The following is an 18,209-nucleotide window of genomic DNA, read 5'->3' on the forward strand; positions in this document are numbered from 1 at the left end:
TAACCAAAGAATACATATACACACACACAGGAAAGGATCGCAGCACACAGAAGGAGTTTTCAATAAAGTGCAGTGTTTATTCCATCCTCAGATAACAAGTGCGACGTTTCTGCGGCCTCACATCGCTTTTTTCCAAGGATAACCAGTGAGTCAAACATGGGTACTTAAATAGTACCGAATACAATACATAATCAATCAATATAGTGCATATAATAATTTTTCATATTATACAATATAGTGATAAAAAAAAAATCTCTTTTAGTGCAAAGTATTCAAAATAAAGTGCATATATATGAAGAGGACCAAAACCGATCCATAAGGAGTGCAGTGCTATTTAAAAACATTCGTTAATTAATGCTAGAATATAATAGGGCTGACACTCGCCACTGTACTCGGCACGCACTTTTATAACAAGAAAACCAAGTTGGCGTGGGTAAAAAATCATTGCGCAGGCTTAGGGCATAAGACCCACGTCTGCGTCAGGAGGAAGTCTGATTGTGTTAACCAATAAGAAAGGAGCATCTTGTAGCCATGGCAATGACTAACATATGTGAAGCGTGCATGCGCTGTTTTTAGCATTCAGCATTCTCCATTTCTAAAACTGGCGAAGGCATATAGTTTGGGTATCCACAGGTAGTTTTCCTTATTTGTTACTGCAGCGTCTCCAAAAGTCCATCTCAGGTAGGTATCCATTCAATGGCTTCTATAGATGACCAACAGGTGGAAGCCATTGAATGGATACCTACCTGAGATGGACTTTTGGAGACACTGCAGTAACAAATAAGTCAAACTACCTGTGGATTCTCAGACTATATGCCTTTGCTTGTTTTAGAAATGGAGAATGCTGAACGCTAAAAACAACAGCGCATGCTTGCTTCACATATTTCGTTGCCATGGCTACAAGATGCTCCTTTCTTATTGGTTAACACAACCTGACTTCCTTGCCTTATGCCCTACGCCTGCGCAATGATTTTTTACCCACGCCAAAGTGGTTTTCTTGTTATACAGGTGCGTGCCGAGTACAGTGGTGAGTGTCCACCCTATTGTATTATTAATTCTAGCATTAATTAACAAATGTTTTTACGTAGCACTGCACTCCTTATGGATCGGTTTTGGTCCTCTTCATATATATGCACTTTATTTTGAATACTTTGAAGTAAATGAGGTTTTGTTTTTATCACTATATTGTACAATAGGAAAATTATATGCACTTTATTGATTGATTAATTATGTATTGTAATCGGTACTATGTAATTCTCCATGTTTGACTCACTGGTAATGCTTGAAAAAAGAGGTGTGAGGCCGCAGAAACGTCGAACTTGTTATCTGAGGATGGAATAAACACTGCACTTTATTGAAAATTCCTTTTGGATTGATGTTGGATTCCCTGACCAGGAACCATATGATGACGTGCACCTGATTACTTTGAACACAAGGGCAGATGTGCTGTTCTTTGGACATTTTGGATATATAATTATTAAGATTCATAATTATTAATTAAATAATAATAAGTAATCAAACACCCACATATACGCAAAAAGGAGATTTTTTTTACACTTACTGTAAAATCTTTTTCTCAGAGGCACCATTGGGGGACACAGGAACCATTGCTGACACTAGGAATACAAAAAAGAAGTCGGCCCCTCCCAGCAGGGTATACCCCACCTACTGCCTTAGAGACACTCCGTTTTAGTCCCAAAGCAATAGGAGGAACCGGGAAAAAAAAAAAAAAAAAAGAAATAAAACAACACATAATCCAGAGGGCTCCCAGTCAAAACAACGAACCAACAGACTGACAGGCGACCAACTCTCAGATCACAACTAACAACACAGGGTGGGAGCTGTGTCCCCCAATGGAGCCTCTGAGAAAAAGATTTTGCGGTAAGTGTAAAAAATCTCCTTTCCTCATTCAGCTCCATTGGGGGACACAGCAACCGTGGGACATACCAAAGCAGTCCAAGGGGGTGGGAAAACCAAGTAACCCATAATCAAGCGGATGGCAGAGCCACCGCTGCCTGCAAAACCTTACGCCCTAAAGAGGCGTCGGCGGATGCAGAAGTGTGCACTTGGTAAAACTTGGTGAACGTGTGCACCGAAGACCAAGTAGCCGCCTTACACACCTGTAGGGCCGAAGCCCTGTTAAAGACCGCCCAAGAGGCCCCCACAGAGCGAGTGGAGTGAGCCGTTACCCGGAAGGGAGGATCCTTCCCCTTGGAACGGTATACTTCAGAAATGGCGGACCGGATCCATCTGGAGATGGTGGCCTTAGAAGCCGGCAAACCTTTGCGTCGGCCCTCCTGAAGGACAAATAGCGACTTCGACCGTCGGAAAGAAGAGGTGGCCTTGAGGTAAACTCGCAAGGCTCGGACCACATCCAGATTGTGGAGAGAACGCTCCTTAGGATGAGACGGAGCAGGGCAGAAGGAAGGAAGAAAGATATCCTCGTTCAGATGAAAGGACGAAACCACCTTTGGTTGAAAAGTAGGAACCGGCCGAAGTACTGCCTTGTCTTGATGAAGAATCAGGAAGGGAGGATGACCAGAAAGAGCTGCCAATTCCAACACCCGACGGATCGAGGTCACAGCTACCAAAAAGGCGACCTTCCAGGAAAGGAAACAGAGAAATATCGCGGATAGGCTCGAACGGAACGGATTGCAAGGCACTCAGGACCAAATTTAAGTCCCAAGGGGGAGTAGGAGACCTGTATGGAGGAATCTCGTGAGCTACTCCTTGGAGGAAGGTGTGAACCGATGAGTCAGAAGCCAGAGGCCGCTGAAAAAGAATAGACAGCGCTGACACTTGACTCTTGAGGGAACTAAGAGCCAGGCGCTTCTCAAGACCCGACTGCAGAAACGCCAGAAGGTTCGGCAGAGAAACTGAACCCGGGGAAAGAGATCGGGCCTCACACCACGAAAATAAGCCCGCCAAGTCCTATGGTAGATCCTAGCCGAGGACGGCTTACGCGCCTTGAGCATAGTGCGAACACCGCCACGCCGTCAAACGCAGCGCCACCACGCCGTCAAACGCAGCGGCTGTGAATTGGGGTGGCAAAGAGGACCCTGAGACAGAAGATCGAGGCAATCTGGCAGTTGGAAGGGAACGTCCGCCACGAGCCGAACCACCTCAGTACGCCTTCCGCCTTGAGTTTCCTGAGCACTCGGGGAAGGAGGGGAATTGGCACAAACAGGTACAGGAGAGTGAACCGAGACCAGGGAATGACTAGGGCTTCCGCGGCCAGTGCCAGAGGATCTCTGGACTTTGCCACGAAGCTTGGAACCTGCCGGTTTAAGTGGGACGCAAAGAGGTCCACGTCCAGAATTCCCCAACGATGGCAAATGGACTCGAACACTCCGGGTGAAGGGACCACTCCCCGGGATCAGGAGGGGAGCGACTTAGAAAGTCCGCCTCCCAATTTTCTACCCCCGGAATGTGGATCGCTGATATGGAGGGAAACATGCGTTCCGCCCAGGTCAAAATCTTGGACACCTCGGTCATGGCTGCACTGCTGCGAGTGCCCCCTTGGCGGTTGATATACGCCACGGCCGTGGCGTTGTCCGACTGAATGCGAACCGGATGACCCCGAAGAAGAGACTCCCAGTGTCGGAGACAAAGGAATATCGCCCGGATCTCCAGGACATTGATAGGAAGCCTGGCTTCCCGATGTGACCACTGGCCCAGGAGAACGCCCCCCAACCGAGAAGGCTCGCATCAGTCGTAAGAACCAGCCAGTTCAAACGGTAGAAACGAGCAGCCGCTCTGAAGGAGGGGAGAGTGTAGCCACCAAAGAAGAGACTGGCGAGCCGAGGTGGGCAGACAAATCCGATAATCCAAGGACAGGGGGGATCCGTCCCACAGAGACAGAATAGCCCACTGAAGCGGACGGCAACGGAACTGTGCAAACGGAACTGCCGTTATGGCCACCACCATTCTGCCCAGCACTGCCAAGCAAGCACGAATGGACACTGGATGCGGGCGTCTCAAGTAAGGAATGCCTGACAGCAGAGCACTCCGCTTGTCCAGAGGGAGGAAGATTCGGGCACTCCCGGTATCGAACTGTAGGCCCAGAAAGACCAGAGACCGGGAGGGAGAAAGGTTGGATTTCTCCTCGTTGATCAGCCACCCGAAGCTGGTCAGAGTCAGCAGGGTGATGCGGAGAGTCTCCTCATTTTGGATCCGGGACAGGGCCTTCATAAGCAGGTCGTCCAGGTAAGGAAGGACAGATACCCCCGGGACCTGAGAATGGCCATGACAGCCGCCAGGAGCTTGGTAAAAACCCGGGGGGCAGTAGCCAAGCCGAAGGGCAGAGCCACAAATTGAAAGTGACCCTGCGGCACGGCAAAGCGGAGGAAACGTTGATGAGGAGGAAAAATAGGGATGTGTAGATACGCATCCCGAATGTCCACTGAAGACAGGAATTCGCCCTGATCCATAGATGCCACGATCAACCGCAGTGAATCCATACGGAAGTGGCGAAGATGCTGGTTGAGGAGTTTCAGGTCCAAAATCGGATGGACTGAATCCTTCTTCTTGGGCACAACGAAGAGGTTTGAATAGAAACCCCTGAAACGGTCCTGAGGTGGAACGGGCACAATAACACCCTGTTGCAGCAGAGTACAAATGGCAGAATGAAAACCTGCGGCCAGAGAAGGTGAACGAGGAGGCCGGGATCGAAAAAAAAAAAAAGATCCCGGGGAAAAGAAGCGAACTCTATTCGGTAACCGTCGGAGATTACGTCCCGAACCCAAGAGTCCTGGACGTTCCGAAAAAGTAGTAAGCGACCGCCCACCCGAGACTGAGCCCCAGGTGGGGGCGCACCTTCAGGTCGAGGCAGGTTTGCGGGTTCCTGATTTAGCGGGAAATCGGTTGGAATGATTATCCAGCTTCCAAGAGGAGCGAAGTTTGAAGGACGGGCCCTGGCTACCCTGCGAGGGGCTCTATTTTCCCTGGCGCCCCTGACCCAGGGGGCGAAAGGACCGAAATGAGGCTGACTTAAGAAAACCCCCACGAGCCGCAGTGCGACGAGTCTTGTTCTGGGGAAGCAAAGAACTTTTACCTCCCGTAGCCTCAGAGATGATGTCGTCCAGCCGTTTCCCAAAAAGGCGACCGCCAGTAAAGGCTATTGCCGTAAGAGTTTTCTTGGAAGCCGAATCAGCGTTCCAAGCTTTGAGCCACATGGAGCGACGAATGGCGACTAGGTTGCCAGACGTGACAGCCGCACAGCGAGCAGACTCCAGCGAAACCGGGCATAAATATTCGCCTGCGTCTGACAACTGACGAGCAATCTCAGCCAGATCTTCCGGGGAGGCCCCGGACAAAAGACCTTGACGAAGCTGAGAAGCCCACAACGCTAAGGCCTTCACAACCCAGGTGGAAGAGAAGGCCGGAAAGCAGGGAGGATCCCACCGCTTCAAATGCATATTTGGCCAAATTCTCGACCCGCTTGTCCGCGGGATCCTTAAAGGAAGCTGCATCCGCCAACGGTAGAGTGGTGGGATTTGGATAAACGGGAGACTGGGGGGTCCACAGATGGTGGAACAGTCCATTTAGAAATAAGGTCCTGAGGGAATGGACACAAAGTCTTTAACCTTTTAGTGCCCTGGAAGCGCTTCTCTGGAAACTTCCAGGCGGTCTCCAGAAGCATATCAAACTCCTTATGAGGATGGAAAAACTTAGGAGAACGAGGAGTTTGGGCAAAGGGAACCTCAGGAGCAGGGTCCGAAGGTCCAGGGTCCTGTAGATGGAAAGTGTCCCCGACTGCAGACACCAGGCCATCCACCAAGTCAGACATGGAGGACAGCTCTTCAGAATCCGAATGAGGTTCTGAGTCCGCCAATTCACCCGGAGATCGGGAACGGTTAGTGGAGGCTCCTGATCTGGATGACCGGGATCTAGAATGGCGGTTCGGGGAACGCCTGTTTTCAGGAGAGGAGTCAGGAGAAAAAACCCATGGGCGTCTGTGGGAACCGGGTGGAAGAGTAGGCAGAACAAGTGGGTGCAGCCGAACCCCCCATAATTTAACCCTACACACTGTACAAGCATAGTAAGTGACCAAAGCAGGGGCCGCCTGTCTGAGGTAAGGTTCAATGCTGGGGGTAGACATTGCCAAGCACAGCCAATTAGTGACAGAAGAACTGGAATTAGCTCACCCAGGTTCCTGGCTGACGTCCCCACACCCTCGGAATACAGGACAGCGGGCTGGAAACAGGGATGGGAGACCCACAGGAGCAGCGTGCAGCAGCGTCTGAAGAACTGCGTTGGAACAGGAGAGCTACTCGGGCTCTCTGAGTCACATGACCTGAGGGGAGGAGTTACTGTGCGCGCGCTAGCACGGGAGAGGCTGAGACAGCCTGGCCCTGATAGGCTGAGACAGTCCTCCCCATGCCGGCGCTAAGATTTGGCGCTCAGAGCGTGGAAAGGGGTGGAGCTACATTCGTCCGGGACCAGGCCGAAGCCGCGGCCTAAAGTATCGGCCTGGTTCCCGGCCGAACAGTCCTAAGTGATGTCGGCAGTCGTCTCCTTCTGCGGGAACGGCTGCCGGAGAACAGACGAGACCGCCCACGTGGCGGAGCCACACTCGGCCGGGACCAGGCCAAGTTGCAGATAAAGCAGCGGCCTGGCTCTCGGCTACAACATGCCCCCTGACAGAAGCCCACAGCCGCCTCCCTTGTGGGGACGGCTGCAGGAACTAGCTGAGACTGCCCGCGGGGCGGAGCTACACTCGACCGGGACCAGGCCGAAGCCGCGGGCTAAATTAGCGGCCTGGTTCCCGGCCAAACACGCCGCACAGACACAGAAGGGCCGGCAGCCGCCTCCACTGTGGGAACGGCTGCCGGTGATAGCTAGACTGGACAGCCGCAATGCCGTCCGGGGGGGCCGGCAGCTAACTCACGGTGTGTGAGGGGCTGCAGCCCACAGTATACAGTCAGTGATCCCAATCACAGATTCCCCCAATACCCCTACCCCACAATCCTAAGGGAGCCCCCAAACTAAATAAAGACCTGTCCCCCCTTGAGGAGCCCTAGAGATGGAGAGGGGGGGGAAGGGGTGTAGGGAAACTCACCTGAACATGAAGGTATACTTACCTCCTTAGAAGTTATATCCCTAGAAGTCTTCACCAGACTAAGCCTGCTGCATCATGCCAGGCTTCTTTAAGCGGGGCGAGCAGAGGAAATAGGTGACCCAGACCCAAGGTAGAACCTGGTGCTGGCCAGTGGCGAGGAAGGGTTAACGGACCATACACTATGGAACCGTGCCCTTCAGTCGCATGTGGGGAAACGGGTAGCACCATGCTCCTGTCGCCCCTACCTAGAAAAAATAAAAAAGAAGAAAAAGTCTAAACACTAACACTAAAAAATTATAAAAGACCAGGCCTGGAGCAATCCAGGCCCGTGTTGCCTCCTATGACACTAAGCTAAAACTGATTGTCTCTAAGGCAGTAGGTGGGGTATACCCTGCTGGGAGGGGCCGACTTCTTTTTTGTTTGCCTAGTGGCAGCAAGATATACCCACGGTTCCTGTGTCCCCCAATGGAGCTGAATGAGAAAAGTGTACTAATAAAAACTACAGATCATGGCGCAAGAAATTAGCCCTCATACAAGCTTGTATGCAAAAAAAAAAAAAGTTAGAGGGGGGGGGGGGGGGGGGGGGGGGTTAGAATAGGGCAATTTTAAATATACTTTTGTTTAAAAAAAAGGATATACAAAATGCCAAGATATGCTGTGTCCTTTAGGCATTTGAGAGAGTCTTTCATATCCTCAGAATGTATTCACATTACACACACATCTGCTTTCTTCTGAATATCAATGGATATATCCTTTCTGACGATTTATTGTGTATTATATCACTACGTACCACATAATAGTGGAAGAAATTACCTTTATTAAGGTCAAGTTCTTCTTCTTCTTCTTCCTTCTTTGGAGGTTCTTCTGTGTTTGGGCCCTTTTCCGCTGAGACCCACTGGATCTCTCCCCCGGTTTCCTTCCACTCACCACTCTTGTCATGCTGTGCTGTAGGGACTTCTTTGATCAGCTCATCCGTTTGACTTTCAGCTAACAGGGCAGCTTTCTCGCGCTCCAAAAAAAGCTTAAGGGAATACATTTATTTACTTTAGCATAGGTTTTAAAAGTCTTGTCACACCTGATGTAAAGCTTTCAACACTGACCCCTCTAGATCTATATTCCAAACATATTATTCACAGACTTTAATAGCATTATTCCTCTGAATATACTGTAGTACTGGAACCAAAACTGTCTTCGTTTGTTTCACCCTTACAAGAAACATTTTTTTAGGTGCAAAATCCTGTATGAATAATATAACTTTATAGCAGTCTGAGCTCCACTTTTATTATATGCAACTTGAAAGTTACCAAAGTAGCCAAAGGTTTAAAAGATAAAATTGCCTTTAGGTGCCAATAGCAGGCGCTAAGGAACTTACTGTATACTGAATTTGTACCTTGAACATAAAGACAAATACACTAATGGTGCCCCTAGTGATTGCTGTAAGCAAGCAACCATGCATAGTGTTATAAACCCTTAAGAATTGAGCGCTTTTCCGTTTTTTCCTCCTTACCATTTTAATAATCATAACCTTTCTAATTTTGCACCTACATACCCATATGATTCCTTGTTTTTTGCTCCACCAATTGTTATTTGTAATGACATCAGTTATATTACCAAAAAATCTAAGGCTAAAAAAAATATATATATTTGTGGGACAAAAAAATAAATAAATTAAAAAAAAAGCCATTTTGAAACTTCTGGGGGCTTCAGTTTCTACGCAGTGCATTTTTCGGTAAAAATTACACCTCAATTCTGTAGGCCCATACGATTAAAATGATACCCTACTTATATAGGTTTGACTTTATTTTACTTCTGGTAAAAATCATAACTACATGCACGAAAATGAATACGTTTAAAAATGTCATCTTCTGACCCCTATAACTTTATTTGTCCGCATACGGGGCAGTATGAGGGCAAAATTTTTGCGCCGTGATCTGAAGTTTTGAATCTGTACCATTTTTTTTTTTTTTGATGGGACCTTTTGATAGCAGTTTATACATTTATTTATGGTATAAAAAGTGACCAAAAATACGCTATTTTGGACTTTAGAATTTTTTTTTACGTGTACGCCATTGGCCGTGTGGTTTAATTAACTATGTATTTTATAGTTTGGACATTTACACACGTGGCGACACAGGTTTCTATTTTTATTTACATAGTTTTACTTTTTAAGTGGGAAAAGGGGGGGGGGGTGATGCAAACTTTTATTAGGGAAGGGGTTAAATCACATTTATTAACTTTTTACACTTTCTTTTTAACAGTTATAGCCCCTGCTGGGGACATGCAATACCTTGATTGCAGACACTGAACAATGCTATGCCATAGCAGAGCATTGATCAGTGTTATTGGCGCTCCATTGCTCGAGCCTGGATCTCAGGCATGGAGCAATCAATCACCGATCGGACGCAGAGAAGAAAAGTAGGGACCCTCCTCATGTATACTCAGCTGATCGGCACAGTCAGCCCGACTGAGCTGCCGGGAAGCATTTAAAATTTTTTTTTTCTTTTTACACTTTTGACGCAGCGATCAGCTTTAAGCGCCGCGTCTCAGGGGTTAATATCGGACATCACCGCAAACGGTGACCCTACGTTATATCGCGGGAGAAGGGTGTACAGGTACGCCCTGCGTCCTTATCCAGTTAAAGTGAAAGTATCTGAGCTAGTTTAAGTGATTTTTATTTTTGTAGGCTGGGGGCAATCAGAAAATACTACATTTTACTGGACAGCCCCTTTAAACCCTTAAGGACATCAGGTTTTCTCATTTTTTCACTTTCGTATTTTTCACCTCACCTTCTAAAAATCATAACTCTCAATTTTTCACCAACAGACCCATATGTGGTCTTTTTTTGCGCCACCAATTGTAATTTGTAATTACGTCAATCATTTCACCACAAAATATATGGTGAAACAAAAAAAAAAAAAAAAAAAAAAAGAGAAAAATGCCATTCTGTAAGTGCACTTTTCGGTAAAAATGACACCTTATCTTTGTGCTGCAGGTCCATACGATTTAAATGATAAAGGTTTAATTTAGTTTTACTTTTAAAAAATGATAACTATTTGTACGAAAATTAGCATGTTTAAAAATGTCCACTTTTGACCTCTATAACTTATTTTTCCGTATACAGGGTTATATGAGGGCAATTTTTTTTGTGCCGTGATCTAAAGTTTTTATCAGTACCATTTTGTTCCGATGGGACTTTTTGATCGCTTTTTATAAATTTTTTTTAGAGTATGCAAATTCTGGACTTATGGAATATGCAGTTTTGGACTTTGTAATTTTTTTTTATGTGTACGCTAGAGATGAGCAAACTTACAGTAAATTCGATTCATCACGAACTTCTCGGCTCGGCAGTTGATGACTTATCCTGCGTAAATTAGTTCAGCCTTCAGGTGCTCCGGTGGGCTGGAAAAGGTGGATACATTCCTAGGAAAGAGTCTCCTAGGACTGTATCCACCTTTTCCAGCCCATCGGAGCACCTGAAAGCTGAACACATTTATGCAGGAAAAGTCATCAACTGCCGAGCCGAGAAGTTCGTGACTAATCGAATTTACTGTAAGTTCGCTCATCTCTACTGTACGCCATTGACCGTGTGGTTTAATTAACGTTATATATATGTGACAACTACAAACGCGGCGATACCACATATGTTTAGGTTTGTTTACTTTTTTTTTTTCATGAGAAAAGGGGGGTATGCAAACTTTTATTAGGGAAGGGGTTAAATCACTAACTTTTTTTTATTTATTTTTTTATTACACAATTTTTTTGTCCCAATAGGGAACTATTACATGCAATACTTAGATTGCATACACTGAACAATGCTATGCCACATCATAGCATTGATCATTGTTATCGGTGCTCCACTGCTTCAGCCTGGCATGCCTGACTGGAGTATAGAGGGACAGATGGGATGGCGAGGAGGAAGGTAAGGGCCCTCCTGCCGTGTCCTCAGCTGTTCGGGATGCCGCAATTTCACCACAGCGGTCCCAAACAGACTTTTCTCCCGTTTTAGACAATGCAATCAACTTTGATTGTGGTGTCTTACGGGTTAATACCTGACATCAGCCCGATTTGCTATGTCGGTTCCTGGTTGCTCATAGCAACCGGGACCCACCAGGTATGAAGAGCGCTCAGTTCCTGAGCAGGAAATGGACGTAAATATACGTCCATTGTCTTTAAGGAGTTAAAAAGTAAAGAAAACACAAAAAATAAAATAAAAAAAGGCAACTTCCAGGGGCATAAATACTACGTTGATTTGCAGAAAGTGATAATTTGGTTAAATGTGGACTTGAAGAAATGAGCATCTTACCTGCACCAACGCATGTACTGCATTTATTTGCCTAGTTTCCACGAATAGCGCTTCTTCTTCCCCACTAAAAGAATCATATGATTGTAATGTTTGCATGTTTACAAGACAGTGCCGATTCCTAGCACTATACTCAACTAAATTGATCAACAAACCCAATCCCTGAAAATTGAAAGGAAACAAAGACAAGTTAAAATTTTAACAAAAAAAAACATAAAATGCAACTTATCTTCATATTCTAGTGAAGTTACATCTGTCATTGAAATGCTTTTTTTAATATAAAACAGAAAGTTTAACTGAATATAGTATATTAAATTACAGTTTTTTTGTCTCATTAATTTTTTTTTTATTCAAGAGGCACATTATAAAGATGTTACATTATTTGCACATATTTTAAACATAATAAAAAGACATTTAAACTACATGACTTGCCTTCCAGAATAACCTTCACTACTGATAAACAATTGAGAGCATTGGTTAAAACCATCATTAAAGTGTATATGTCTAAAGGGAGAAAGATCTGTTGTGGATCTAGTAAGCAACAGGAGCTTTCACAATATACTAGGCACCTATTAATACATTTTAATTTTTATTATTAATAAACAGAAGCTCCATGAAAACATTGGGCGAGATTTTTCAAAAGTTGTGCATTGGAAAAAATGCTGAGTTGCCCACAGCAACCAGATCGCTTCTATCATTTTTTTAAAAGGCCTCTACAAAATGAAAGAAGTGATCTGATTGGTTGCTATGGGCAACACAGCAACTTTTCCTCTGGACAAGTTTTGATAAATCTCCCCCACTGTGCTTTAGATTAAATGGGCACTGTCATCAACTTTATTTTTTGATATGTTGTAGTACTTATGTACTACAACATATCTCTAATATACTTTTATTATTATTTTTTTTTTATTAAAAAGGTTTATTTTACATTTAAAAACCGGCTACTGAAAAAGGACTGATTTTGGAGTGGCAATCAGTCCTTTTTCAGTTAGGCTGCACTCGCTTCATGCCAGTCACGCAGGAGCGAGCGCAAAAAAAAAATAGGATGGTGGGAGCTACCCTTTAAAGCTCTGAACAGTAAAAACCCATGGGTTATTGAAGGAGCTGTAAAGAAAAGCACACTTCCTTTTATATAGGCAGTTTAGCAAAATCTAGTCCTGGAACCAATAGTAAGACCTTTTCAGTAGGACCTTTATGCAGAACTGTATATATATCAGATTGTCTGAGTTAGTTGTTCCCAGGACAAGTGATGTGTGAAACAGCTTCCCTTCCATTCAGGAGAAATACATGAACAACAGTAGTTTTGTACAGATGACAAACAAAAAACAACTTACCAAAACTCGAATATCAAATCTCTGTTCTTGAGGTAGGTACTTTGGAACTAGTAGAACACAGTTCATTGCAGTGCCTATCAGATTGTCCTGCTCACCAGTCTTTGTACTGCCCCATTCTGCAGAACAAAACATATTTATGTTATCACTACAGGATCAGCCATTTCTCTCAAAATCATACCAATAAGTACACAGGCACTACCACCACTATGGGGGGAGATTTATCAAAGTCTGTTTAGAGGAAGAGTGGTGCAGTTGCCTATAGCAACTAACGAGATTGCTTATTTTTCATTTTTAAAGGTGCTTTTTTTTATAAACAAAAGAAGCAATCTAAGGTGTTGCTCTGGGCAACTGGTCAACTTTTCCTCTCCACAGGTCTTGATAAATTTCACCATATAACCTGAGGTGCACACAGTTACTGATTTACTGTCAATAAAAACATTTTTTTGACATCAAACATGTGAAAAGGTGTTGATCACAGCGGATCACAGGAGTAACACCTGATGCAATCAACAACTTTTGACACATCTCGAGAATGAGAAGTAGGTGTGTAATATTGGTTTTATTGGTTTTATCACACTCTAATACTGATCACTGAAAGTCAACATGACACCTCAGGGCAAAGAATTCTCAGAGGAGCTGAAAAAAAGAACTGTTGCTCTATATAAAGACGGCCTAGGCTTTGTGAAGATTGCAAAGACCCTGAAACTGAACCGCAAGAGCATTCTGCAGTTTTACAGGACACATTCGACTGAACAGGCGTCGCCGTGGTCAACCAAAGGAGTTGAGCGCACATGCTCAGCGTCATATCCAGAGGTTGTCTTTGGGAAACAGACGTATGAGTGCTGCAAGCAGTGCTGAAAAGGTGGTTGGGGCAATACAGCCTATCAGTGCCTAGCCCATATACCAGACACTGTATCACTGTCATCCCAGAAGAAAGCCCACAAAGAGTTTGCTGAAGACAAGGAGACTAAGGACACGGATTACTGAAATCATGTCCTATGGCCCCAAGATAAACTTGTTTGGTTTAGATGGTGTAAGTGTGTATGGTAGCAACCAGATGAGGAGTACAAAGTTCAGTGTGTCTTGCCTACTGTTAAACATTGTAGTTGGAGTGTCATGTCTGGGGCTGCATGAGTGATGCTGGCATTGATAAGCTACAGTTCAATGAGGGAACCATGAATGCCAACATGTACTGTGACATACTGAAGCAGAACATTATTTCCTCCCTTCAGAGACTGGACTCCACTGCAGTATTCAAACATGATAATGCCCTCAACCACACCAAGATGGACATTGCTTTCCTAAAGAAGATGTGGGTAAAGGTCATGGACTAGCTAAGCATGTCTCCAGACCTAAACCCTATTGAATATGTGTGGGGCATCCTCAAACAGAAGGTCTCCAATAGAGATGAGTGAAGTTACAGTAATTCGATTCGTCACCAATCTCACGGCACGGCGGTTGCTGACTTTAGCCTGGATAAATTAGTTCAGCTTTCAGGTGCTCCAGTGGGCTGGAAAAGGTGGATACAGTCCTAGGAGAGACTGTATCCACCTTTTTCCAGCCCACCGGAGCACCTAAAAGCTGAGCTAATTTATGCAGGCTAAAGTCAGCAACCGCCAAGCCGCGAGGTTCGTAACAAATCAAATTACTGTAATTTTGCTCATCTCTAGTCTCATCGACCAGGTCCATGATGTCGTCATGGAGAAGGACTCCAGTGGCAACCTGTGAAGCTCTGGTAAACTCCATGGCCAAGGGGCTTAAGGCAATGCTGGAAAAGAACGGTGGCCACACAAAATAATGACATTCTGGATGCAATTTGGACATTTCCACTTAGAGGTGTACTTAGAGGTATTAGAAAATTAATGTACATAAAGTTTACCATTGTCATTTGTTAAATTGAGCAGAACACCAATGATGGCTCTCATGCAGTCCTCCACAGCTTTACCAACATGACTGCCTGCACTGTGGTGTACAAGTGGCTTATTATGGGGAATGCAGATGCTTTCTTCAGCTCGGTTATATCTCTGAATGTACTCCTCGCAGTGTCTGAGAGCTCTGTTTAAAAACAAAAATTAAATCTTAATGCAAGAACTTAACTCACACAACATAAGCCTCCATGTCCACAATACTCTTCAACAGTGCACATGTCAAATTTTAAAGATATAATAAGTTCACTTACTTTGCTGAAGAAACAATAAGCTGGGAATCTTTGTATGCAATCAAATAGCTCTGGTTTTCTGGATTGTGCACAGTGACCTGGAAATAAAATAATATATGACAATAGAAAATAATACAATATATAATAAAATTTAAAAAGACTCTGCTTTGTATACTGTAAATATCTAAAAAGGTTATATACTGTAGAGTATATAAAAAAAAAAAAAAAAAAAAAGTGCTGTGTGTTTGGTGGAAGTTCTACATTCTAAAGGAAGAAAGAGCCAGGGGATGAGGATAATAAGATTCACATGAGAAAACTTGGGGCCATTCACACTACTGAATTTCCAATGAGGAAATTCCACTTTCAGCAGATTCCGAATGATCCTGGAGTCTGCTGCTCAGTCTAAACTAATGAAGTCCCACAGAGTAACTTCCGAAGTGTAATTGGTTTTTGCAGGAAGACTGATAATGTTCAATCTTCTGTTGGAATCCTCGAGTAAAGATATTACAAAAAGCCCCATGTACTGCAGTAAGTTGAACTAAACCACAGCTTGTGCACATCTGACAGCCTCAAAAGTGCAAATCTTTTTGCGACAACATCCTGAAAGGCCAAGGATTGCTGGAAGGTCCAGTCGAGGCTGGGAGACCGCACTTCTATGCGATCTGAAGAAAGTTGATCGCAGCATCTAAATGTAGTAAATTCTGTTCCCGGCTAGCAAAGTGGGCTGATCGGGACTGCTGTGGCGAAAATCGTGTCATCCCGATCAGCTGAGAGGACAGCAGGAGGTCTCTTACTTTCCTCCTCACCATCCAATTGATGCTTTAAAGCTCCAGTCAGCCATGGCAGGCTGGAGAAATAGTGCACACAAAAAAAAAAAAAAAAAAAAAAAAAAAAAAAAAAAAAAAAACACACTGATCAATGCTTTTCTATGGCAACAATGATCAGTGTATGCAATCTAAAGATTGCATGTTATAGTCCCCCATAGGGACTAAAAGTAAAATATAAATTAATAAAAAATAAATATGTATTATCCCCTTCCCTACTATAAGTTTAAAATCACCCCCCTTTTCCCATTTTTCAAATAAAAACTAAAAAATATATAAATTAAAAATAAAAAAGTGTTGTATTGCCACGTGCGTAAACATCCAAACTATTAAAAAATAACCATAAATAAACCACACGGTCAAAAGGCACAAGCGTAAAAAATTCCAAAGTCCAGAAATGCGTATTTTTGGTCCTTTCACATTTAAAAAAAAATAAAGAATAAAAAACTCAATCAAAAAAGGAATCAAAATAAAAAATAGTCCCGATAAAAACTACAAATCAAGGCGCAAAAAATGAGCCAGCATACATCCCTATATGCCGAAAAGTGTTATAGGAGTCAGAAGTGAAAGATTTTAAGCATGCTAATTTTCGTACGAAGATAGAATATTTTAAAAATAGTAAAATAAAAACAAAGCCTATATAAATTGAGTATCATTTTAATTGTATGGACCTACAAAATAAAGATAATTGGGGAGATTTATCAAACAAGTGGAAGAGTGGTGCAGTTGCCTATGGCAACCAACCAGATTGCTTCTTTAATTTTTAAAGAGACCTGTGAACAATGTTGTCATGGGCAACTGCACCACACTTCCTCTACACAGGTTTTGATAAATCTCCCCCAATGTGTCATTGTTACTGAAAGGTGCACTGGGTAGAAACAGGAGCCCCCAAAAGCTGAAAAATGGGTGGGTTTGTCTTTCAATTTTGCCCTCCAAATAATTTGTTTGTTTCACTGTACATTCGGAAGTAAAATGAGTGATGTCATTACAACGTACAATAGGGAATGCAAAAAACAAGCCCTCATACTGGTCTTATAAAAGGAAAAATAAAATAGTTATGTCTATTAGAAGGCGAGGAGGAAAAAACAAAACCTTAAAAAGGCTTGGTCCTAAAAGGGTTAAAGTCTATCACAGCATTTAGATGGGCGCGTCTGCCCTTTGTTTCAATCGGTCAATGATGGGTGTCTCACCACCCCCGCATCCCCACTAAATGAAGCCTCGGACATGTCAATATAACAGATGTTTTATAAAACTTGAGAAACATTAAAAATTTAGCAAGTATTCAAAATGCATACATTAACCCCTTAACGACCTGAGCTGTATACATATATGGCGCAGCCGTGCGGCAGGTCTATGAAGCAAGCTCAGGAGCTGAGCTTGATTCATATCCTTTCGGCTCCGGCTGCCATCAGCAACCAGGACCCGCAGCTTATGCTGGACACCAGCGATCCCAGTATTAACCCTTTAGACGCCACGATCAAATATACACTCCCGGCGACTCAGCAGGGCTGATTGGGAACATCGCGAGGAAACCGCAATGTCCCAATCAGCTGAGAGGACGGCGGGAGGGCCCTTACCTGCCTCCTTGCCATCTGATTGAGTCTCCAAGGCTCCAGTCAGCCTCAGCAAGCTGGAGCAATAGAGCACTGATAACACTGATTAATGCTATGGCATAGCATTGCACAGTGTATGCATTTTAATGATTGCATGTTATAGTCCCCTAAGGAGACTAAAAAATTTGTAAAAAATAAATCAATTAAATATTTGAATCACCCCCTTTTCCCATAAGAAAAAAAAAAAAAATTATATCTACCTATATCTATCTACCTATATGTAAACAAAGCGTAAATGTCCGAACTAGAAAAAATGTAATGTTGATTAAACTGAACGGTCAATGGCATGCACAAAATAAAACATTTTTAAAAAAAATTCTTAAATCCAAAATTGCATATTTTTGGTCACTTAGTATATATTATATATAAAAAAAAAAAAGAAATTTTATAAAAAAGCTTTAAAATTAGTCTCATCAAAACAAAAATTGTACCAATAAAAACTTCAGATAACAGCGCAAAAAGTGAGCCCTCACATCCCCCGTATACAGAAAAATAAAAAAACCACCTCGCTGGGATTCCCAGTGTCTCTGCTCGCCATGTTCACCTGACACTGCACTTTAGGTTTGTACTAGGGATCGACCGATTATCGGTTTGGCCGATATTCACGATTTTGGACGTTATCGGCAATTACATTGCCGATAATCTGATAATGCCCCGCACCGCCCCCGGGTTGGACTCAGGAGGACCCCAGGACAGGCAGGGGGAGAGAAGCGGGTGGCGGCGCGGTCTCTGGCCCAGCAAAAGCCGATGAAGTTCATTGATTTAAAGCACCCGCTTTAAATCAATAATCTGCAGCCGCTTCTTCGGGGCCGGGGGTGGGTTGGCAGGAGGAGTGTAGAAATAGTCGATAACTTATACCGGAATATCGGTATCAGCTATCGGCCTGAAAGGCCACAGATTATCGGTATCCACCTTTTAAA

At 43.9% G+C, this 18,209-nt stretch overlaps 1 protein-coding gene across 6 annotated transcripts in view; it reads right to left on the reverse strand.

Moving 5' to 3' along the window:
- Window positions 1–18,209, reverse strand: part of WAPL (WAPL cohesin release factor) — a 119,340-nt gene that overhangs the window by 17,069 nt on the left and 84,062 nt on the right. For all 6 annotated transcript variants that reach the window (XM_056530793.1, XM_056530797.1, XM_056530798.1 and 3 more), the window contains 5 exons: window positions 14,874–14,950; window positions 14,574–14,749; window positions 12,695–12,810; window positions 11,364–11,522; window positions 7,874–8,081 (listed from right to left, as the gene is read on the reverse strand). In XM_056530793.1, the coding sequence (XP_056386768.1) occupies window positions 7,874–8,081; window positions 11,364–11,522; window positions 12,695–12,810; window positions 14,574–14,749; window positions 14,874–14,950 (736 nt within the window). The remainder of the gene's footprint in view (window positions 1–7,873; window positions 8,082–11,363; window positions 11,523–12,694; window positions 12,811–14,573; window positions 14,750–14,873; window positions 14,951–18,209) is intronic.

Source organism: Hyla sarda, chromosome 7 (assembly GCF_029499605.1).
Source record: "Hyla sarda isolate aHylSar1 chromosome 7, aHylSar1.hap1, whole genome shotgun sequence".
Taxonomy (NCBI): Eukaryota; Metazoa; Chordata; class Amphibia; order Anura; family Hylidae; genus Hyla; species Hyla sarda.